At 36.9% G+C, this 23,978-nt stretch overlaps 1 protein-coding gene and 1 long non-coding RNA gene across 32 annotated transcripts in view; one reads left to right on the top strand and one right to left on the bottom strand.

Moving 5' to 3' along the window:
• Nucleotides 1-23,978, bottom strand: part of MTERF1 (mitochondrial transcription termination factor 1) — a 469,560-nt gene that overhangs the window by 395,588 nt on the left and 49,994 nt on the right. For 24 of the 31 annotated variants that reach the window (XR_004261224.1, XR_004261216.1, XR_004261208.1 and 21 more), the window contains exon 2: nucleotides 23,800-23,855. The exons of 1 other annotated variant lie outside the window; for it this stretch is intronic. Coding sequence is in view for 3 of the 30 variants with exons in the window: in XM_032253076.1 (XP_032108967.1) it covers nucleotides 18,600-19,733 (1,134 nt within the window). In the remaining 27 variants the exon portion in view is untranslated. Of the gene's footprint in view, nucleotides 1-16,811; nucleotides 16,833-18,321; nucleotides 19,765-20,346; nucleotides 21,845-23,799; nucleotides 23,856-23,978 lie in introns of those variants that run through there. 6 more of the 31 variants (XR_004261233.1, XR_004261236.1, XM_032253076.1 and 3 more) reach the window with 4 other exon arrangements.
• LOC116533343 lies at nucleotides 2,550-4,166 on the top strand. The gene is made up of 3 exons (XR_004261240.1): nucleotides 2,550-2,689; nucleotides 2,808-2,930; nucleotides 3,925-4,166. It is a non-coding gene; the product is annotated as an uncharacterized LOC116533343 (long non-coding RNA).

Here is a 23,978-nt window from a genome sequence, read left to right as displayed (position 1 = left end):
CCAATTATAAACAGCAACCATGGCAGAAATGCAGTCTTGTAGACCATGATGGTGAGAGGTGGGAGAAAACAGAACTACAACTTAGTGCTAACGTGAGAAGTCAGGAGTGTTAATAATGAGAGTAGAACTAGCAAGGAGATTTAAGGGAGTAATTAAGACAGTAATTTAGGATCCTGAATATGGGCAAGGGAAAACCATGAATTTGATTTTGGATGATTTTGATGGAGATGATAGAGATGTTTGACAACAGTTGGAAATGTGGACCCAGAGTTACAAACAGTTGGCAGTAGATGAGCTAGCAATGAGATCAGAGGAGAGAAAAGGCTGATGCTTCAGGCTTGGTTAAGGCTAAATTAGAAAAAACAAAAGGGAAGAGTCAATTTAAAAAAATGACAAAGTAAATAGAAAAAAATCCAGGATATTACAGTGTCTTAGAAGGCAGGAGAGAAGATAATTTCAAGAAGTGAGGCATTAGACACTGTCAAGGGCTATAGCAACATGAAGGTAAGAACTCAAAGTTCCTTTTGTCAGGGATTGGTGAATAAAAATGAACAAATATTTTAAGACTGACTCACAGTGATAATTATGGTAAAATAAGGACTTTATAATTTTGAAGTATTTAACAGTTTTTGTAAATGTCATGCAAGCCTAGTATCAACAGAACAAAGGAGATGGGAAAAAAAGTGACCAGGAAGATAGCCAGTGTGGGAGTCTCAAGAAAAAAGGTATTTATCAGGAAAATATAACCCTATTTTTCTAAAATTCCTGCCATGGTTTATAAAAACCACAATACTCCTTGAAGTCTGCAAACATTTTGAATATGCTTCACTTTGCAGATTTAGAAATAGTACCCTGGAGAGGGTTCAGTTTTGAAGAAAGAGGAGCCAACAAAAAAAAAATCAGATTGCATAAGAAGCCACGTATAATCTTTCTTTGATGGCACTCAATGGGCATCCCATGAATTTATAATCAAGAGCTTCTAATTGATAAAGCTTTGATAGCACAAAAGGTCATCATGGATTACTTGGTCCTACTTTTGCAACATACTGTGCTCTTCACAAACATTAGCAATTAACTGTAATAAATAATGGCATGAGTCACCCCTTCAAACATAGGGCAGCATCCTGAAGCCCCTTACCTGCAGTAAACAGCAGTTAGAACTGGCCTTTGTTGCAAACACTTTTCAGTTGCTTTCCATACCGCTGTTAAATTCTCCTCTGAAGTTTATGATTTTTTTTCCATTGAATGTATACATTTATATAGGGTACAATTCTATTTTCTCACTTAATAAGACAACCATATTTTTAAATAAAGTCTCCGTATCATAAGTGATAGATGTATGAACCTGCCATTTTTATAAATCTATTTTAATTAAATTATTCTTTCTTTTAACCAAGAACCTTTTACTGTCCTTATGATTTATTATTTTAATTCAGGCCAACTGGCAAGAAGGAATTAGGTGTCATTCTGTTGTAACATGTCTCATTTCCATTCCAATTTTGTTCACAATAAATGTGTTACAGTTCTTCCACTGGCAGTCAAGGAAACCTCATACAAAAACAGCTTTTACTTGCAGTTATAACAGAGCCAAGCAATACATATGCTATTTGACAGTTTGGAATATCTGTTTTCCAGCATTCATCTGGAGTTATTATTGGAACCATTAAAATTATTTTTTTACAGTTTTTAAAGGCCCACGACATATTAATTTATCCTGATGGATGGTATAATGTGTTCATGTAAAAGAAAAACAAGTGTTACATAAAACATGACTAAGCTGTCAACCACCTCCTCTTTACCTTTCATTTGACTCTATATGCTTAATTTATTCTCCATTGAAAATGGCAACCAATGAAAAATAAAACCCTCATTTTTATTTACTTTTTATTTTTCACAACCCTTATCACAGTGAGCAATTTTTGATCCAAAATAAGATTGAAACTTTTGCTTTCACACAAAAGTAAACACAGATGGTCTGATAATAGAACTTTACACAAACTGCCTCATTTAAAGCAGACCCATTTAATGCCACATTTCATTAAATATGACCTGTCTTAAATCGGACAAGCTCCAAAAAAAAAAAAACAGGCTCTCCTGCAAGGAGCCAATCTTTATGTTTATTCAAACTCAGTGTGGCTTGTCTGTCACTATAAAAGACTTTGCCTTCTTTGAACAGGCATAGGCATTAAAGCTAAAGAGCAGGGTGGGCCTCCTTACCCTAGCCAGACCAATCCAATTTACAAACAGATTGTATTCAATGGGTCTTTTGTCAGTCCACTGTGGGATTTTAAAAGCATTTTACCCACAGAAACAATGTTATACCCACTGGTTAGGTTCTTAAGAAAGGCTATTTAAAAGGTTAAAAACCTATTTAATCTAACATATGGTTGTGCTAATAGTTTAACAGGAACAAAATGCACCTGTGCTAAGTAATACTATGGAATGATGTATAATAATGTCTCTGAGACAATTCATTAAGAATTCCAACCTTTTATGCCTGTGGCACAACTTTCAGTAACATCATTCTCACTTCCTCTTGCAGACTTCTCCTGCTACTGGGCAACATGAGTTGGAATTCCTTGCCCTAAGTATAAGCCACCAGTGTTGGCCACTATCATCTGGAGCCAGGGCTCCGGCAGAGTGGAAGATTTATTTAAGGGCTGATGAAGACAGAGACTGGGTCTGAGAGGTGAAAGTGTGGGATGGGGTCTCGGAAGTTAGGAATCGACAAAAGTCTCCTGCCAGGGTACACCTCAGGCCTCACTCCTTGGTCTAGCCTGTACACCATTATTCTTTTCTTCCAACAGCCCTGGGATTGTTCTGATTCCCCTCCAATTGCTACCACCTATTGCTTCTACCAAGGTTTCACTCTTCCTCCTTGTCTACTGCATCACAGAACAGCAGTCTTGGCTTTTCTCCTTTGTTCCCATGTATCCTTTTGAAGTTTCCTAAAGATAGTTACAGCTGCTAACTAAGAAAGTCAAGGGATAAAAGTGCTTTTCCAAATTTACCTTCCACATCTTTTCTTTTTAAATTTGAACTAAGTTGAGAAAAAGCACACTTGGATGATAACAATCTGTTTGGTGGGGGTGGGGGACAAAAAAAGTATAAATTTGTTTCACAACATTCAAGAGCAAGACAGCTCACATTAAATGGGTATGTTCTACTCGGGGAAGAAAAAAAAAATCTGGCTCTGCCCTCACCAGCCAGAAGTATCAAGACATTCCTATTCACTTTTGGATGACTACCGTCTCCTCCTCAATGGCCTCCACCAGAATGGGGAAGCAGGATGGTGCCCTGAAAACAAACTAAATCTCTAATGATCCTTAGACCATCATGATCACACATGAGATGTTAATTGCCTAAGCCCACCAGTCCATTCAAAGAATAACCACACCATTCTTCTGTACCAGGGATCTTTTAAGTCAGCTTTCATGACAGTTACAAATGTTTACTGTCCACAGTATTAACATGAACCACCTCAACTCCCCATCCAAAGACTTTATTAAAAGGCAAGGGGACACGTTCCAACCATTCATATAGCCATCACCTAGATTAGTACTCCCTAAAATCTCTGAAAGCTATTTCTACTCCTGCCAGTTCTGTTTCCTCTGTACTCCCCAGAAAACCCCTCACCTTCATGCTCCCATTGCCTCCCTCCTCGGACATCTCTAATCCCAAAACAATAACATGATTGATGGGGTTTTATTTCAGATAACAAGAAACTTCTATTTTCATCCATGTTATTTTTCAGGCCTGCCATATAAAGGCAGTTTATAATACCTTGAAGCTAGGAATCCCAGAATCAGAATATAACAGCTTCTGGGGATAACAGAAACAACAACAAAATGTTAGTAAATTATCCTGACAAAGACATTTTAGAAAAACTCTCAGCCTCAAGTTTCTCCAATTATTTCATGGTAGATCTGCTGTAAAGACCAAGCCAGGACCCTAGATATGGCTACTGAGTAAATGGCATGGAGCATGAAGATGCTACCAAAGAAACCAGTACACTGGGCCTGAGAGAACCCCACCAATAACAGGGGATGGTTTACTCTCCCCTTCTCTTTTCAGTATTCTTTTCTCTCTGCTTTATGATGTTTTCATTCATTCATATGTAATATATAATCTCTAAACCCAACATTTATAGGTTTACCATATACCAAGCAGTATGACAAATAAATGTTTAGTGTGTGATGATTTTAATTGATTCTCACAACTCAGTAAAATAGGTTATTATTCCAACTTAAAGATAAGGAAATTGATAATCCTCAAAAAATTATTATATAACTTTACAGCTACAAAGACTTTATAGCTAAAAAGAAAATACAAGACTTCCTAATTATCAGAACCGAAGAACAAAATACCAACAAAAATCAAAGAAAATGTACCATGCAGTAAAATTTTTAAAAATCAATAAACACAGAAAGTATAACATAAAATACGGTATTAGTACAGAAGCAAAAATATCTGTCATTTTAACTAAATGTATATGGGATAAACTCTATTTAAATAAAATAATTCCATTTTTTCAATGAAGGTGGTCTAGGATTTGGTGGCCTCACTCAGAAAGTTGAGCTGTGCTTATTCTGAGGATGCTCATACTCATGGAGCATTTAATAATTCTGAAAGGGGCAGCTGAGAGGCTAAGCAGAGTTTCTGACAGCACTAGGTGAGGGACAGACTAAACTATACTGAAGGAAAAGGAGGACTCATAAAGACTCCTCATTTTGGCTTCAGACCAAGAAGGAGATGCTCTAGAAGGAAAGGTAAAGCAGAAGTAGACAGACCTTCAGAGTTTTAAATTGTTTCAGTCCCTGAAACTGAAATGAGGTGAGTCACAGATTGTTAAGGCCCACAGGTATTTGGCAGAAAAAGTAAATCTTTTATGGAAGAAGTTAATATCATTCCATGTCTCAAATGTTTTCTAAACCTTGGCAAATATGATGTCAGGTACACAATAAAAAGTCACCAGGCACATGAGGAAACAAGACAGTCTGAATGAAAGCCAAACAACAGAAAATACAAATTTTAAAAAAGGCTCCAGATATTGAAGTTATCATGTATGGACTTTAAAATAACTATCTTTGATAGATATATAGATACATGGGAAGATACATGATAAAGGAGGTATAATAAAATGTTAAGCGTAGAATATAGATAACAGGTAGATGTTAACCGTAAAATTCTTTCAACTTTTCTATGCTTAAAATTTGACAGAATAAAATGTTGGAAAAATAAGTAATATGTTGAAAAAATAACAGAAGTACAAACACCCACATATGGTCAGGATAACAGTGATTCTAAAAGATAGAAAACAGCCCATTTGCTCACAAGTAGGCCTTTCCTGGCTTAGTGGTCTAAGGAGATTTTAACCATCGGTTCTCATGAAGGGAGCATCACTTTTTTGTTGCTTTTTTTTTTTTTGCCAAGATGGCTAACTCGGGATGTCAGATGCCAGTTCTCCTCAGAAAGAAGATCAAAATTATGGGCGAGTGGCTCATAAGATGGCCAAATAGAAACAGTTCCAGTCTGTAGCTCCCAGCAAGATCAACACAGAAGGCAGGTGATTTCAACATTTCCAACTGAGGTACTCAGCTTATCTCATTGGGACTGTTTGACGGTGTGTACAGCCCACTGAGGGCGAGCAGTAGCAGGGTGGGATGTCACCTCACCTGGGAAGCGCAAAGGGTCGGGGAACTCCCTCCCTTAGCAAAGGGAAGCCAAGAAGGGCTGGACTGTGAGGAACAGTGCACTCCAGCCCAGATACTACTTTTTTCCCATGGTCTTGACAACCTGCAGACCAGGAGATTCCCTCGGGTGCCTATGCAACCAGGGCCCTGGATTTCAAGCACAAAAATGGGCAGCCATGGGGGCAGACATCAAGCTAGGTGCAGGCGTCTTTTTTTTTTTTTTGATACCCCAGTGGCACCTGAAATGCCAGCCAGACCCCTGGAAAGGGAGGCTGAAGCCAGGGAGCCAAGTGGTCTAGCTCAGTGGAGACAGACAAAAGGTAGATAAATCCATGAAGATGAGGAAAAATCAGCACAAAAAGGCTGAGAATTCCAAAAACCAGAATGCCTTTTCTCCTCCAAATGATTACAACTCCTCACCAGCAAGAGAACAAAACTGGACAGAGAATGAGTTTGATGAATTGACAGAAGTAGGCTTCAGAGGGTGGGTAATAACAAAGCTAACAACTGAGCTAAAGGAGGGTGACAACAAATTCTTCTGAGCTAAAGTAGGCTTCAGAGAGTGGGTAAAAACAAATTCTTCTAATCTAAAGTGCTAACCCAATGCAAGGAAGCTAAGAAACTTGAAAAAAGGTTAGAGAAATTGCCAACTAGAATAACCAGTTTAGGGAAGAACATAAATGACCTTATAGAGCTGAAAAACACAGCATAAGAGCTTCATGAATTATACACAAGTATCAATAACCTAACTGATCAAGAGGAAGAAAGGATATCAGGGATTGAAGATCAACTTAATGAAATAAAGCATGAAGAAAAGATTAGAGAAAAAAGAATGAAAAGAAAAGAACAAAGCCTCCAAGAAATATAGCACTATGTGAAAAGACCAAACCTACATTTGATTGGTGTACCTGAAAGTGACGGGGAGAATGGAACCAAGTTGGAAAACACTCTTCAGGGTATTATCCAGGAGAACTTCCCCAACCTAGCAGGATGGGCCAACATTCAAAACAGGAAATACAGAGACCACCACAAACATAATCCTTGAGAAGAGCAACCCCAAGACACATAATCGTCAAGATTCACCAAGGTTGAATTGAAGGAAAAATGTTAAGGGCAGCTAGAGAGAAAGGTCAGGTTACACACAATGGGAAGCCCATTAGACTAACAGTGGATCTCTCTGCAGAAACCCTGTAAGTCAGAAGAGAGTGGCCAATATTCAACATCCTTAAAGAAAATTCATATCCAGCCAAACTAAGCTTCCTAAGCAAAGGAGAAATAAAATCCTTTACAGACAAGCAAATGCTGAGAGATTTTGTCATCATCAGACCTGCCACATAAGAGCTCCTGAAGAAGGTACTAAATATGGAAAGGGAAAAAACAGTACCAGCCACTAGAAAAACATACCATATTGTAAAGACCATTGACACATGAAGAAACTGCATCAACTAACGGGCAAAATAACCAGCTAGCAACATAATGAGAGGATCAAATTCGCACATAACAATATTAACCTTAAATGTAAATGGGATAAATGCCCCAATCAAAAGACACAGACTGGCAAATTGGATAAAGAGTCAAGACCCATCAGTGTACTTATTCAGGAGACACATCTCACGTTCAAAGACACACATGGGCTCAAAATAAAGGGATGGAGGAATACTTACCAAGCAAATGGAAAGCAAAATAAAAAAAAAAAGCAAGGTTTTCAATCCTAGTCCCTGATAAAACAGACTTTAAACCAACAAAGATCAAAAAGGACAAAGAAGGGCATTACATAATGGTAAAGGGATCAATGCAACAAGAAGAGCTAACTATCCTAAATATATATGCACCCAATACAGGAGCATCCAGATGCATTAAGCAAGTTCTTAGAGACCTACAAAGAGACTTAGACTCCCAAAGAATAGTAGTGGCAGACTTTAACACACCACTGTCATTATTAGATCAATGAGACAGAAAATTAACAAGGATATTCAGGACTTGAACTCAGCTCTGGTCCAAGTGGACCTAATAGACATCTACAGAACTCTCCACCCGAAATCATCAGAATATACATTCTTCTCAGCACCACATCACACTTAGTCTAAAATTGACCACATAATTGGAAGTAAAACACTCTTCAGCAAATGCAAAAGAACTGGAAATCATAGCAAACAGTCTCTCAGACTACAGTGTAGTGAAATTAGAACTCAGGATTAAGAAACTCACTGAAAACCGTACAAATACATGGAAACTGAACAACCTGCTCCTGAGTGACTACTGGATAAATAATGAAGTTAAGTCAGAAATAAATAAGTTATTTGAAACCAATGAGAAAAAAGACACAACCTACTGGAATCTCTGGGACACAGCTAAAGCAGTGTTTATAAGGACATTTATAGCACTAAATGCCCACAGGAGAAAGTGGGAAAGATCTAAAATTGACACCCTAACATCACAATGAAAAGAACTAGAGAAGCAAGAGCAAACAAATTCAAAAGCTAACAGAAGACAAGAAATAGCTAAGATCAGAGCAGAGCTGAAGGAGATAGAGAGACAGAAAAACTTTCAAAAAAATCAATGAATCCAGAAACTGGTTTTTTGAAAAGATTAACAAAACAGATACACCACTAGCAAGACTAATAAAAAAGAATCAAATAGACACAATAAAAAACAACAAAGAGGATATCAGCACTGATCCCACCCCACAGAAATACAAACTATCATCAGAGAATACTATAAACACTTCAATACTAATAAACTAGAAAAATCTAGAAGAAATGGATAAGTTCCTGGACACATACACCCTCCCAAAACTAAACCAGGAAGAAGTCAAATCCCTCAATGGACTAATAACAAGTTCTGAAATTGAAGTAGTAATTAATAGTCTGTCAACCAAAAAAAGCCCAGGGCCAGACAAATTCACAGCCAAATTCTACCAGAGGCACAAAGAGGAGCTGGTGCCATTTTTTTCTAGAACTATTCCAAACAACAGAAAAAGAAGAACTCCTCAACTCATTTTATGAGGACCAGCATCCTGATACCAAAACCTGGCAGAGACAGAACAGAAAAAGAAAAGATCAGGCCAATATCCCTGATGAACATCAATGCGAAAACCCTCAATAAAATACTGGCAAACAGAATCCAACAGCACAAGAAGTTTATCCACCACAATCAAGTTGGCTTCATCCATGGGACACAATGCTAGTTCAACATATGCAAATCAATAAATGTAATCCATTGCAAAAACAGAACCAATGACAAAAACCACGTTTATCTCAATAGATGCAGAAAAGGCCTTTGATAAAATTCAACACCTCTTCATAATAAAAACTTTCAACAAACTAGATATTGATGGAATGTATCTCAAAAGAGTAAGAGCTATTTATGACAAACCCATAGTCAATAACACACTGAATGGGCAAAAGCCCGAAGCATTCCCCTTAAAACCAGCACAAGACAAGGATGCTCTCTCTCATCACTCCTATTCAACATAATATTGTAGGTTCTGGCCAGGGCAAACAGGCAAGAGAAAGAAATAAAGGGTATTCAAACAGGTACAGAGGAAGTCAAATTTTCTCCTTTTGCAGATGACATGATTGTGTATTTAGAAAACCCCATCATCTCAGCCCCAAATCTCCTTAAGGTGATAAGCAACTTCAGAAAATCTCAGGACACAAAATCAATGTGCAAGAATCACAAGCACTCCTATACACCAATAACAGACAAACAGAGAGCCAAATCATGAGTGAACTCCCACTCACAACTGCTACAAAGAGAATTAAATACCTAGGAATAAAACTTTAAGATCAATTGCAATCATATGGGGACTATACAATTTTATATTGGGTTTTGCGCACAGATACACAACAAATACCACCAAAGAAGTTTAAAGTTGAAAATAACAGAAATAATCAGTTACTACTATTTGGCAATAGTAACTGAATAAGTACAAAGACATTGCTATATATTTTTAAGTATTAACATTGTGTAACAAACAAGAAGAGGGTGTTAAACCTAGATTAAAATGAAAAAAGCACCCAAAGTATATACTATCAGCACCCTAAGTATGTAATTTCAGAACTAAGACAATGAATAATGAAAAAGTGGTATTTGAAAAAAAAAAAAAAAAGAAAGAATAACCATTGAAAGAAAAGTTTCAGACATTAACAAGGAAATATATATGGAAAAGTATCCATTTATTTTCTTGCAGTTTAAGGCTGACAGAACCTACAGAAAAAAAATGGCACAGTGCTAACCCTCTTTTGGCATTTAAAGGACCCTTTATTTAGTTTGGATTATCAGCCAGATTAAGAGCTAATTCACTTTAGAAAAGTATATAGCTTGGGCCGGGCGCGGTGGCTCAAGCCTGTAATCCCAGCACTTTGGGAGGCCGAGGCGGGTGGATCACGAGGTCAACAGATAGAGACCATCCTGGTCAACATGGTGAAACCCCGTCTCTACTAAAAATACAAAAAATTAGCTGGGCATGGTGGCGCGTGCTTGTAATCCCAGCTACTCAGGAGGCTGAGGCAGGAGAATTGCCTGAACCCAGGAGGCGGAGGTTGCGGTGAGCCGAGATCGCGCCATTGCACTCCAGCCTGGGTAACAAGAGCGAAACTCCATCCCAAAAAAAAAAAAAAAAAAAAAAAAAAAAAGGTGTATAGCAAAACCTCTATCTACAGTTCCCCCTACAGTTCATGAAGTTCTATACACAAGTCAAACACAGATTAAGACCTAATTTTAATCTTTTTAATTACATATAATTTACATATTTAATTATGTTTTTATCACACCCTAAACTTTAATTCTGTGAATAATGTATCACATTAAGCTAAAACAGTAAGCTATAGTATTGTATCTTTTCGTATTGTATGAATTGTAGAGAGAGACATTCAAACATTCAGAGTGGGATAATGCTGACCTAACTACACTAATTTTGCTACAGACACTTTAGTTGACATTTAGGGTATAACATGACAATCAGTTCTCCCTAACTGTAGGAAAGCAAAAAAAAAAAAAGGAATGCCTCTAACTTGGGTTGTTGCAGCCTACTTTCCTTAGAAAAGGAAGCTGTATTTGGCTGTGTGAGTGTAAATCCAATCTGTTAACTAATAAATATACCAGTGCTCAACAGGGCATGGGACAAGAGGCTTTGTTTTCTTGTGACAAAAGGGTCAAAATCTAACCTCTTTTTTTTTTTTTAAGAGACAGGGGCTTCCTATGTTGCCCAGACTGGACTCAAATTCCTGTGCTCAAAAAATCCTCTCACCTCAGCCTCCCGAGTAGCTAGGTATAGAGACAAGAGCCACCATGCCTAGCTGGAAGTCAGACTTCATCTGCACTCCTGAAATAGTAAAAGCAAAGCAGGGGTCAGCTGCTTTTGGTAAATGCTAGCCCATAGGTCCCAGTCAAGTTCCAGGAAGCCCTCTAGAATTAAAAGATTCTGATATCAGTACCAGTGTTTAACTCATGTCATGGTATAGGTCATTAAGTATAGGTCGTTAAGTGTAAGGCCAGGGCAGGGGCTTGAGTGGTTTAGAGCTCATGACTGTTCCACTTGGAATTTATCCTAGTGTATGAATATTAATCTATCAATTTTTTTTTCAGATGGCTTCCCAGATCTCCCAAAACTTTTACTGAAAAGATCGTTTAATTCTTTATATCAATATACAAACATAAAGTCACATATATTTGTTTAGTAGAGTTGAAGAAGGCCTAGAAACACACTCAGAGACGTGGAAATTTAGTATCAGATGAAGATGGCATTTCAAATCACAATTGGATGGATTATTCAACTTTGCTGAGGTACAACTGAAATGTAATAAACTGCACATATTTAAAACATGTCATTTGATACATTTTGACTCACAAAATGATCACCACAATCAAGATGATGAATATATACATCACTCCCAAGATTCCCTGTAGTCTTTTGTCGTCGTTTCTTCTTGGCCTTCTCCATTCACCCACCCCATCTCACTAACCAAGGATCAGCTTTCTGTCACTACAAATTAGTGAGCATTGTCTAGAATTTTATATAAATTGAATAATACAGATTTTACTCTTTAGCTTCTTTCATTCACCATATTTTGAGATTTACTCATGTAGTTAGTTGTATGTATCAATATTTCATTATTTCATATTGCTGAGTAGTATTACATTTCCTGAATATATCACAATGTGCTTTACCATTCCATGTTGGTCCAGTGTCCATCGGGTTACTTGCAGTTTTTGGTTACTCCAAGTAAAGCTGTTTGAACATGTACAATTCTTTGAATAGACATAAAGCATGGCAACGTTAATTTCAATAAAGAATTCAAACCAAAATGTATTAACTACAATAAGAGAGAGCTTTATATAGCTGTCTACCAAAAAGCTACAGGTCAAAAGCTTGTATGTAAGTCTTTACAACAACTTTCCATTGTTGTAAAAGATCTATCCTGAACAAGACACCAGGCCCAGATAATTTTAAAATTCTGCAAAACTTTAAAGAAATGATCATTTCCACATTTCTTTAAAGTTCCAAAACATAGAGAAAAAATCATAAGCTTCCAAATTAACTTTATGAGGCTAATGCAGCCCTGATACAAAAACCTGAGAAAGCGGCAATCTCCCTCCCCTATAAAACAAACAAACAAACAAATCTATGCACCAAAACTTTCATAATAAAAGGTGGGAAGGATCTGTAGACCAATCTCTCTTATGAATACTAATGAAAATCTAAGTAAAGTATTAATACATTGAATATTAATAAATTGACATTTACTGATGTCATTCAAGAATTAAAAGATTATTTTTAAAGGTATTTTTTCAAAAAAACATCTTTCGTCCTTGATTTAAATAAGCCTCTTTGTGAACTAAGATTTAAAGGATATCTCTTCAACCTCATGATAAATAGGTTAGCTGAGACTGTTTCTTTGTATTGTTCAGAGACTTTTACAATGATTTTGTATTATCACAGAATAAATTCATTTCCATGGTAAACTTTTAAAAGAAAGTAAGTCATGGTAGGCAGAATTTGAAGGTACCTTGACAGCTGGTGAAGGTGGCACTGGGATTATCAAAATGGAAATGAAAGAATTAGTATATCATCAGACTAAAATTGTTCATAATTAACATAAAGCAATTCATGTACATAAGTTCATTAATCTTCACATATTTCTATAAGGAAAAATAAATTCCGAATATTGATCAGAAAAATAGTGAAACAGGGACAGAAAACGAAATTCCATCAGTGTATCTTCTATTTCTTTCCAAAATCTAATAATAATAATATAGTCCTGCTATTCTACCTTGCTTGTGCCAAACTTTTCCTGAACTGTGTAACAATGGGCTACTTTCAAAGATTTTGGCTAGGATTCTGCCATTAACAGATCTCTCCTGATCTCCACTAGATGCTAGGAAGTAAGGAGGCATTATAGACTAACAAGGAAGGAGCCAATAGTCAGGGCTTTTTGGTTTTTGGTTTTTGAAACAGGAAAGCCATATTGTTGGATCTTTAGTCATAGACCATGTACTTAGAAATAATTTAAGGAGAGAAACTACTAATTTAATAACCCAATAAGCCCATTCTATAAATATTCACTTTTTAAATTCCTTCCTGCTAAGTTCATTTGGAAGAAACTCATTTTTTTCTTTTTAATCTGTGATAATATCCAAATTCTTGCAGTTATTTGAAAGCGCTCAAATTTATGGCAATAATTTAGAATGGTTTCCATTAAAAAATGAAATTTACAGATCCATCTGAAATTTGAAGAAAGGCAAAATGCAGCACTCTTAATATTTATATTTTCTAGACCAAAATTTTAAGTTATAAAATATACCAATGATTTAAAATGGTAGTATGCATAACACTCTGGAATACTGAAAAAAATCTAGATGGGATTTTCAAAAAATTACTAATGTACTAAAATTTACTCACTCTGGCCAATGGTAACAAATTATGATTTATCCAAAGAACAGAATTTCATGCAGCCACTAAAAACCATGTTATCAGTGAATACTTGATTCTGTCAAGTAATTACTAATGAATACTTAATATGTTCAGGATCTACTAGGTTACAAAAATTATAAAATATATAGTTTGGTTTCAAATATATATGCCACTCATCTACTCATATTACATGCATGTATGGATATTTCTACAAAGAAAAACAATAGGAAGAGTCACCAAAATGTTAATGATGTCTGAGAGATAATAGTTGTTTTCTTTTGGGGGATTTATTTTAGATCTTTTCCACTCAGAAACGTGGATTTTTTCATTCATGACAAAATATTACTTAAGAGTTCTATTTTCATTTTTTGAGACAGGGTCTCATTCTTGCCCACATTGGAGTTCAGTGGCACAGTCATAGTTCACTGCAATCTCAAACTTCTGAGCTCAAGCAATCCTCCCACCTCAGACTCTGAATAGCTAGGACTACAGGTGCGCAACGCTATGCCTGACTTTTTTTTTGTTTTTTTTGTAAGTAGTGATGATGTCTTGCTATATTATCCAGGCTGGTCTTGTACTCCGGGGCTCAAGCAATCCTCCACCTCGACCTCTCAAATTGCTGGGATTACAGGTGTAAACTGGGATTATGTGCCTGGCCAAGACTTTTATAATTCTATTTTTTTAAAAAAGAATTGAGTCTCCCTTGATCAGACTCAAACGTTAAAGTATGACATGTTCATTCTGCCTGACAGACATTATCTATTTGTTTCTCTAAAGCTTTCCTTCCCCCATACCCTACTGCCCAATGATCAAGTCCTGTATTGTACTTTCGTGCAGCCAACATTCTCTCTGGCCACTTGTAATTATTGTTGCTATACCATTTCTCATCAGCCCAGCTACAATCCTATGATCTGCTGATGTCAACAAACTATTCTCTCTTCTACCCACCTCTTTTAAGTTCCTTATAAGCTTGTTAGATTCCAAAGCAATACCTCAGAAAATACTACCATACAATTCAGAAAATTTAAGAAATCAATACTTTGTTTTAGGCCATAACAGTAAAATTTATTCCCAATACTACTGTAATCATATAATGGAATATTACTTGCCAATAAAAAGGAATGAAATACTAGTGTGTGCTACATGGATGAACCTTGTAAATAATATGCTAAGTGAAGCCAGTCACAAAACACCATATTGCATCATTCTATTTATATAAAAAGTTCAGAATAGACAAATTTATAGAGACAGAAAACATTCATTTTTGCTTAGGGCTGGGGAACAAATGGTGGGAAATAATGCAGATTTACTAACGGGTACAAGGTTTCTGTTAAGATTACAAACATATTCTCAAATTAGGTTGTAGTGATGGTTGCTGCCATGGTTTGACTATCCGTCCCCTCCAAAACTCATATTGAAATTTAATCCCCAATGTAGCAGTACTGAGGTGGGGCCTTTAAGAGATGATTGGATCATAAGAACTATGCCATCAGAAATGGATTAATCTATTTGTGAATTTATGGACTGATGGAATAATGAATTAATGGGTTATCATGGCAGTGGACTGGTAGCTTTATAAGAAGAGGAAAAGAGACCTAGGCACATTAGCACTCACCACGTGATACAATGCCGCCTCAGGACTCTTCGGAGTCCCCACCAGCAAGAAGGCTCTCACCAGATGTGGCCCCTCAACCTAGGATTTCTCAGCTTCCATAGCTCTAAGAAATAAATTCACTTTCTTTACAAATTATCTAATAAATTATAAATGTACTATAAGCAATGGAAAATAAAGTTGCATATCTCTCTCTCTCTCTCTCTCTTTCTCTCTCTCTATATATATGCAGAACTGTGTCAGACTTTAGGCAAATTGAATATGTGAATTATATATAAGTACAACTGCTTTTTAAAATACTGTATTTTTATTACAGCTATCATTGATTGAACCATTACTATGTGAAAGAAACCTTAGAGATGCATTTTCATTTGCTTATTATCAACTCTGCAAGGTCTATTTCTAGTGTTACAGATGAAAAAACAAGTTTCATAAATTTAAAACATTAACACAAGTCATTCAGGAATGGTGCCCAGATACATCACTCTAAAGCTCATGCTTTCGAAACTATGCCATGCTTGCCATCAAATAGTTAAACAAAAATAATTTTAAGAGTATTGTTGAATATATAAATGGCCTTAGAAAAGTAGGCATATTGTTTTTATCAATAGTAGGAATAAGGTTTTTTGTGGCATCACTGATAGCAAATGAGGTTTAAAAGTTTGGGCACCATTATGTTACTTAATTCAAAAGCCACATTTACCCATCTGACAAAGGGCTGATATCCAGAATTTACAAAGAACTAAAACAGATTTACAAGAAAAAAACAAACAAGCCCATTCAAAAGTGGGCAAATGATATGACAGACGCTTTACAAAAGAAGACATACATGAAGCCAACAACATATGAAAAAATGCTCATCATCACTGGTCATTAGAGAAATGCAATCAAAACTACATTGAGATACCATTTCATGCCAGTTAGAATGGCGATCAGTAAAAAATCTGGAGACAACAGATGCTGGAGAGGATGTGGAGAAATAGGAACACTTTTACACTGTTGGTGGGGGTGTAAATTAGTTCAACCATTGTGGAAGACAGTGTGGTGATTCCTCAAGGACCTAGAAATAGAAATTCCATTTGACCCAGCAATCCCATTACTGGGTACATATCCAAAGGATTATAAATCATTCTACTATAAGGACACATGCACAGGAATGTTCACTGCAGCACAGTTTACAATAGCAAAGACCTGGAACAAACCCAAATGCCCATCGATGATAGACTAGACAGGGAAAATGTGGCACATATACACCATGGAATATTACGCAGCCATCAAAAACGATGAGTTCGTGTCCTCTGCAGGGACATGGATGAACCTGGAAACCATCATTCTCAGCAAACTGACACAAGAGCAGAAAATCAAACACCACATGTTCTCACTCATAGGCGGGTGTTGAACAATGAGAACACAGGGACACAGGGGGGGGAGCACTACACACTGGAGTCTGTTGGGGGGAAATAGGGGAGGGACAGTGGGGGGTGGGGAGTTAGGGAGAGATAGCATGGGGAGAAATGCCAGATATAGGTGAAGGGGGGGAAGGCAGCAAATCACACTGCCATGTGTGTACCTATGCAACAATCTCGCATGTTCTTCGCATGTACCCCAAAACCTAAAATGCAATTAAAAAAAAAAAACAAACCACATTTAGAAACAAATGCCTCTGGAAAATAACGAAAGGTAATTAAGGTCATATAATTTGTCTCATCTCTTTCAGTTTATGTCAGAGCTGGATTGTATCTTGAAAATACCAACATTATCTGATTTGTAATTTTTTAATTTAATACCTCTGAAAATTATTCTTTAATATTAAATGAAATGCCAACAAAATACACAGGAACTATTTCTCTTTCAACTGTATTAGGCAAAAGTATTCCTTTATTTAGATTTATTATTCACATTTAGTTTTTAGGCACACATTTAAGACTTTATAAACACTACTAACATTAGCGATTCCAGAAGGATAGGTAGATTTTTAAAATATAATTACTCTTATAAAAGGAAGAAATATAGACAATACTAAAGGACTGTATTTTGTGACTTCACCTATAATGTAATGAATCAACTTAGTTGCAATGTTAACATATTTGCTTCTGTAACAAATTATCACTCACTCAGTGGTTTAAAACAACATAAATTTACCATTTTATGGTTCTGTGGGTCAGAATTTTGACATTGATCACATTGGGCTAAAAAGGTGCCACCAATGCTGCAATACTTTCTGGGGACTCTAAGGGAGAGTCTGTTTCCTTGCCTTTTCCATTTTCTTACAGACCCCCTTCCTCCTTCAAAGCCAACTTTTGACCTCCTACAAAAGTGGCTGTCTTTTTTATACAGGCTCACTTGGACCTCCTCTTTTGTCTCCCTCTTCAACTTTTAAAGACCCCTATGATTATACTAGGCCCTCTCAAATAATTCAGGATAATCTCCCCATCTCAAGTCCCTTAGTAACATTATAACTTAATCACTTCTGCAAAATTGTTTTGCAATGTAGCATAACATATTCACAGTTCCTGAGAATTAAAAACACTGGCCTCCTTAGGAGGCCATTATTCTGCCTACCACAGTTGCCCCTGTCCTCAAAGAAATCAGGATACACCTACAGTAAATCCTGGGGCTGAAGCTGGGGAAGCATATGAATGCTTTAAACGGAGAACATGAAACTTGGGATGAAAAATTTCTCCTTCCTATTTTGTCAGATTTTCACTTTTTTTTTTTTTTTTAAGAGAGAGTCTTGCACTGTCACCCAGGTTGGAGTACAGTGGCATGATCATAGTTCTCCACAGCCTTGATGTCCTGGGCTCAAGCAATCCTCCTTCCTCACCCTCCAGAGTAGCTGCGACTATAGGCACACATCAACACACCCATTTATTTTTTTTATAGAGACATGAGTCCTACTATGTTAGCCAGGCTGGTCTTAAACTCCTGACTTCAAGTGATCCTCCAGCCTCAGCCTCCCAAAGTGCTAGGATCACAGGCATGAGCTACTACACCCAGCCAGATTTTCACTATTTTTACTGGCATTCTACTTTGAGTCTGTCACTTTTTATTCTGAACATAAACCACAAGTTTATTTTGTACTTTCTTTCTACACATTGTTCTGCAGTGGAACCACCATTTCTGAGGAACTACAATCTGCACAGCATCCACAGTCTGTATCATATAATGGTATGTTGCATTAATTTAAACTAGAGATAAGACAGCTAGGAGGACTATACCTGAGCATATCCAACCATGAGTTTTTATGAACCATAAAATATCCAAAAAAACATTTTATACACACACACACACAGTTAAGAAAGTGAACCTCTCCTTTTTTAAAGGCCCAAATTCAAAATGAAAAGATATTTTATGACTTTTAAAGTCCCCAAACAGCATCTTATTTGCTTAACTTTGTCAATTTAGCTTCATATCTTTTTTTACTCCAAGATAGAATAGAGATGTTTAATGTACTCAAGTTACAGCCAGCATTTACCAATTCTTTGATTCGACTTTTTAAAGTACTTAGGCTTGAATCCAGAACCCGAGGATTTTCAATTATTTGTGAAATGCTAATGTTTTCTTCTATGAGGCAGTCTATTTTATCATTAAACTTTTTCTCTGCGAAGAAGATCACATCTGGATAGCTTAAGACAAACTTCTGTACCTCTTCTTCAATACATCCAAGAGAAAACAGCTTCTCTTTGACATTTGTGTAGTTTCTTCTGAGATAGTCATTGGAAAGGTCTAAGATTTCAGCTCCTGGACCACATATCAGTCCCAGCAGTTCCTCACTGTTCAAGCTGAAAGATGACTGTAAGAATTCAATGTTAGCTTTCACCCGCTTGGTGCTCTGAATTAAGATAAAAGGGTTTTTAAAAATTATTTTCCTGACAAAATCTGTGGGATCATTGTGACCCAATGACAAACAGACTGCCTGCAAAAATTCAACCATCTGTTTATTCAGATCAAGACTATTGGAGAAGGTACGAGGGGCACTGGTCAACAATCGACAAAGGCATTTACGGGGCAATCCAACTGAGTAGAGGAACTTTATATTATTCTCTAAGTTTAGGTTGTTACTGGACCGAAAAAAGGATTCAGGAGAACGTTCCAAAATATTTACAATTTCAAGGTCTGAAGTCACAATCTCTCTCCACAGATCCCACCGTTTTGAAAGACTCTCAGGAGTACGTGTTATGGCTCGTGGATATCTTGATATAATGCTAGCAATCACTTCTTTGCTAGCTCCTTTGGAAAGAAGGAACATTTTCAGATCCTGCTCATTGGTAATCATCCTGTTGAAAACTCCAGGCTGCCGTTTCCTTGCCATGACAATATCTACTCCCATAGTAAGTAAGTTGTTCAGTAGTTCCTCATTCTCCGAAGGCTCATTGTCTGCATTACGATACTTCACACCAAAAAGCCTAAATGAAACTGATTTGAAGACAGTTTCTGATGAAAATCGTGTCATCCAACATCTTGAACCAAAGAGAAAGTTACTTCTCATACACCAGAGGTTTCCTGCTGCCATAATGGTTAGGTAGTCCAAACTTTTTTAAATGCTGTATAAAACAACACATAAAATATTACACAAATGTATGTGTCAAACAACTAAATGACCACATTATGATCCTATGAGCATCATGGTCCTTTCTATGAGAACACACCTTCAGCTCCAGCTCTCCAGAACTGTGTTAAGAATTCAGCCACTACACTGTCTCTCCCTAGCTCACTGCTTCTGTTATCGGTGGGCACAGGGTTGCTTCCATTTTTAACATAAAGAAAACAGGATTGGGCACCATTAGTGCCCCAGAATTATTCATGCTTTTTTTCTTGCTCTTTTTGTTCACCCTTGCCTGCCTTGGGCACCTAAAAACAGTTGACCCACTGCATCTCTGCTTCGTCCTCCTGGCTTCCATCTCTGCTTTGTCCTCCTGGTTTCCAAACTTTTTTTTTTTTGAGACAGGGTCTCACTCTGTCAACCAGGCTGGAGTGCAGCAGCACAATCATGGCTCATTGCAGCCTCATCTCCCTGGGCTCAGGTGATGTTACCACCTCAGACTCCTGAGTAGCTGGGACCACAAGAATGCACCACAATGCCCAGCTAATTTTTTATTTTTACTTTTTTGTAGAGGCAGGGTTTCATCATGACACCAAGACTGGTCTCAAACTCCTGGGCTCAAGTGATCTGCCTGCCTTGCCCTCCTGAAGTGCTGGTATTATAGGTGTGAGGCACCATGACAGGCCTGACTTATTTCTTACAATGAACTTTCATTTCTGCCTTATATTTCAATTTTCAGATCTTTGACCTTGCCCTCCCCATAGACACTAGATTTCTCTGCCTCTGACATCCCGGTTTTCAAACTCTAAATCTTGTCCTGAAAAACCAATACCTCAGATTAATTTCCATCTTGAACACCTTTTTCTAGATTCATGGTACCCTATATAGCCATGCTACCATTAAAGCCTTAATTCTTCTTTGCTTATATAGACCTCTAGTCAACAGCTCTGGATCACAATTTCCATCTCATTTGGTTTACCCTATCATTCCCTACTTTGCAACCCAGTAATTTCAAACCAATTTTCATCTTCAAAATGATCTAGTTGAGATATTAAATCCACACAGCCCACATGTGAAACTGTATATAAACACTAAAACTTTACTTTTACCATTCTCCCCTTCTCCATCACCATATTACACAAGATTAATTCTGGGCTGTCTGCATCTGCTGCACAACACTTTCAACTTGCAGCTTCTAGCATGCGACTAAAACCTTAATAACTAATTTACTTGATCATTTAGAAATGTGGCCGAAAACATACAAACTTATTTATATTCATAATCATAGGTCCCTACTAAAATGAACATTTCCATTTTTATAAGAAATATTTTATGAGGAAAGCAACAGAAAAAGTGTTCTGTTATTCGGCCCATCTGATGATTTGTTACTAAGCTACTTGTGCCTGAGTCACATAGCAGAATATATATATTTTTTAAACTGTACTTTTGCCTTTTCAGAATATATAGCTGTAACAAAGTTCGTGCTTGATTTCTAATCACCTACCATGGGCTCTTACTTAGAAAATGCATTTCCTTTTTCTCCTTCTCCTAATTAAGCATAAAACAGAAAATAGAGATAGATGATTCCAACCCACTACTAACCTCTGTGGGCTAAAAATACTGCTTTAGATCAATTTCAAAGAAAGCCTCTTTGTGTCTACCCTTTCAATTACTCCAATTTTAGTAAGAACTTGATTATGCCTAGAGGCAGGGAACATTCCTGTGGCTCACGAAATCTACAGATTCTCACAGAATTGAGAAAAGATTCCACAACTATAGAATCAAGTAATGTTCAAAGGCAAATGCAGGGCACTCACAACATAAATATCAAACAACAAGAGTACATCTTCAAATTGATCGATACTCTACTGAGCTCAGTATTCACTTCTCCATAATACCACATATTACTCTATAACTACATACTCTTCCAAAAATGTGTGAATTTAGAAACTCTAAAACTTTAAAATATAATTCTCTAACTGAAGAATGAAGGCTCTACCTTGCATAGCTCAACAGTCTGATGCTCGAGTGACCTCTACTGGAAAAATGAGGCAGACTGCATAGCTGGAGATAGGCCAGTACTTTCTAGAGAGGTCCAAGATGATAAAATGGGATGGAGGAAGAAAATAGTGAAACTACAATTTATGTTTGGCTTAGACTTTGAAAAATTCTTTCTACACATAAACAATGTAATTGTACTGTAAGACATATAATCAACAAACAAGTGTACATATATTATAGGCATATTTTTACTAACAATGTACACAATCAAAAATGAGTGAAGACTACTAGATAGTGCACTTTACTGAGACTATCAGCATCACGGTAAACAGGGCTGAACAAGCCACAGACCGTTCAACAGAAATTCTACTAAGGGCAAATTAAAAACAAGTGAAAATGTGTGCCAAAATTCCTAACAAAAATAAATCCATAAACGTTTCTTCTAAAGCTGTCACAAGTAAATTTGATGTTTTATGTATAACTCATCCTCCACAGAAGTATCTTCCACACGAATTAACATGCCCCAAACTTGAGTCTCTTTCCCAGTCCCCAAATTTGCTTCTTCTGACTAAAGACACCACTATCACTATAGAGTCACTCGTGATAAAAATCTAAAAGTGAGCTTTGCTTTCTTCCTCTTCAACTCCAGTCATCAAATCATGTAGATTCAGCTTCTTTGGCATCTCTCTAAAACCCAACCTCTCTATTCTTCGTAGTTCTCACTCTGTTACACTGAAGGACTGTTTGAGCCCAGAAGGTCGAGGCTGCAGTGAGCCATAATCAAGCCACTGCACCCCAGCCTGGATGACAGAGTGAGCCCATCTCAAAAAGAAAAAAAGACAAGAATACATGTTTGTTAAGAAAAAGGATGACCAGGCCAACCGCGGTGGCTTCACACCTGTAATCTCAGCACTTTGGGAGACCAGGAGTTTGAGATCAGCCTGGCCATCATGATGAAACCCCATCTCTACTAAAAATACAAAAATTAGCCAGGCATGAGGACGCATGCTTCTAATTCCAGCTACTTGGGTGGCTAAGGCACAAAATTGCTTAAACCCGGGAGGCAGAGGTTGTAGTGAGCTGAGATTGCACTACTGCACTCCAGCCTGGGCAACAGAGCAAGCCTCTGTCTCTTAAAAAAAAAAAAAAAAAAAGAAAAGAAAAAGGATGACCATCATAACATCATTTGCTATAGCAAAGAAGAAGAAACCCAAATGGTCACCAAAAGAATGATTAATAAATTGTAGTACATCAATGCGATATCCTATAAAGGTGCCAAAAATAAAGGCCGATTTACTGCAATCAAAAGATGTCCAAAATATTCTACATGACAAACTGCTTAACAGTATGGATAATGCCAAGTATATTAAAGGGGGGGGGATATTAATATACACAGAGGGGGTAAGTGGAATGACATCTATTTCTGAAAGATTAATGGAGTCTACGCACTACTTTGAAATATCGGGACTTTATTTACATGTGTTACTTTGCAGTCAGACAAAAAAATTTAAACAAGTAAAACTGGCCTTAGGTGTAAAAAAAAAATGGAAAATACATATCATCTTTATCTAGTTTTCAGTTTCTAGCACCAAAAAAGTCACACTTCAAAATTCTCTATGATGCTTTACTTTTAAGCAACCGATTTCCATTCAAAATACTCATATTATCTAGCAGGGTAAATGAACAACTAAATAGCCTAATACAAGAGAGTTATCAATTTTCCTCATGTACAAATTTCAAAAATGGTACCTATTCCAAAACTGACTTCAATCTATTTCTCAAGCTGACTTTTTAAATTAATCAAAACCATTATCCCAAGGGCTAATGTTCAAACTTAATAAACACACTGAAAATCTCTACGGTTGCAGTATAAGTGGTCTAAAAAAAAGATTTCCATTCCCCTCTGCCCCACAATTGGCCTGTTAAAAAGGCTGTTAACAGAAATAACTAATCACTGGCCCTAAGATACCACATTCCAGCTGGTTTCTTCTGACACAGCAAGCTAAGTTTGGAGATCTTTACATGCATTTCTTACCTTGTTTGTCTTAAGGAAAGGCTCTGCATCCCTCCATAAAGGCTGGAGAACTGTCTCTAGAGATGACACACACAAACACACACACACACAAAGGCAAAATATATCAGGCTTTCCTAATACAAAGTAAGATTTAGATCCCAGCTAACGTTCTCGTTGCAATATGTTCTCGTGAGCCTCAC

The sequence above is a fragment of the Sapajus apella genome, unplaced genomic scaffold (assembly GCF_009761245.1).
Source record: "Sapajus apella isolate SASKATOON/1434 unplaced genomic scaffold, GSC_monkey_1.0 scaffold81, whole genome shotgun sequence".
Lineage (NCBI taxonomy): Eukaryota > Metazoa > Chordata > Mammalia > Primates > Cebidae > Sapajus > Sapajus apella.
This window is presented reverse-complemented; position numbering and strand designations above follow the sequence as displayed.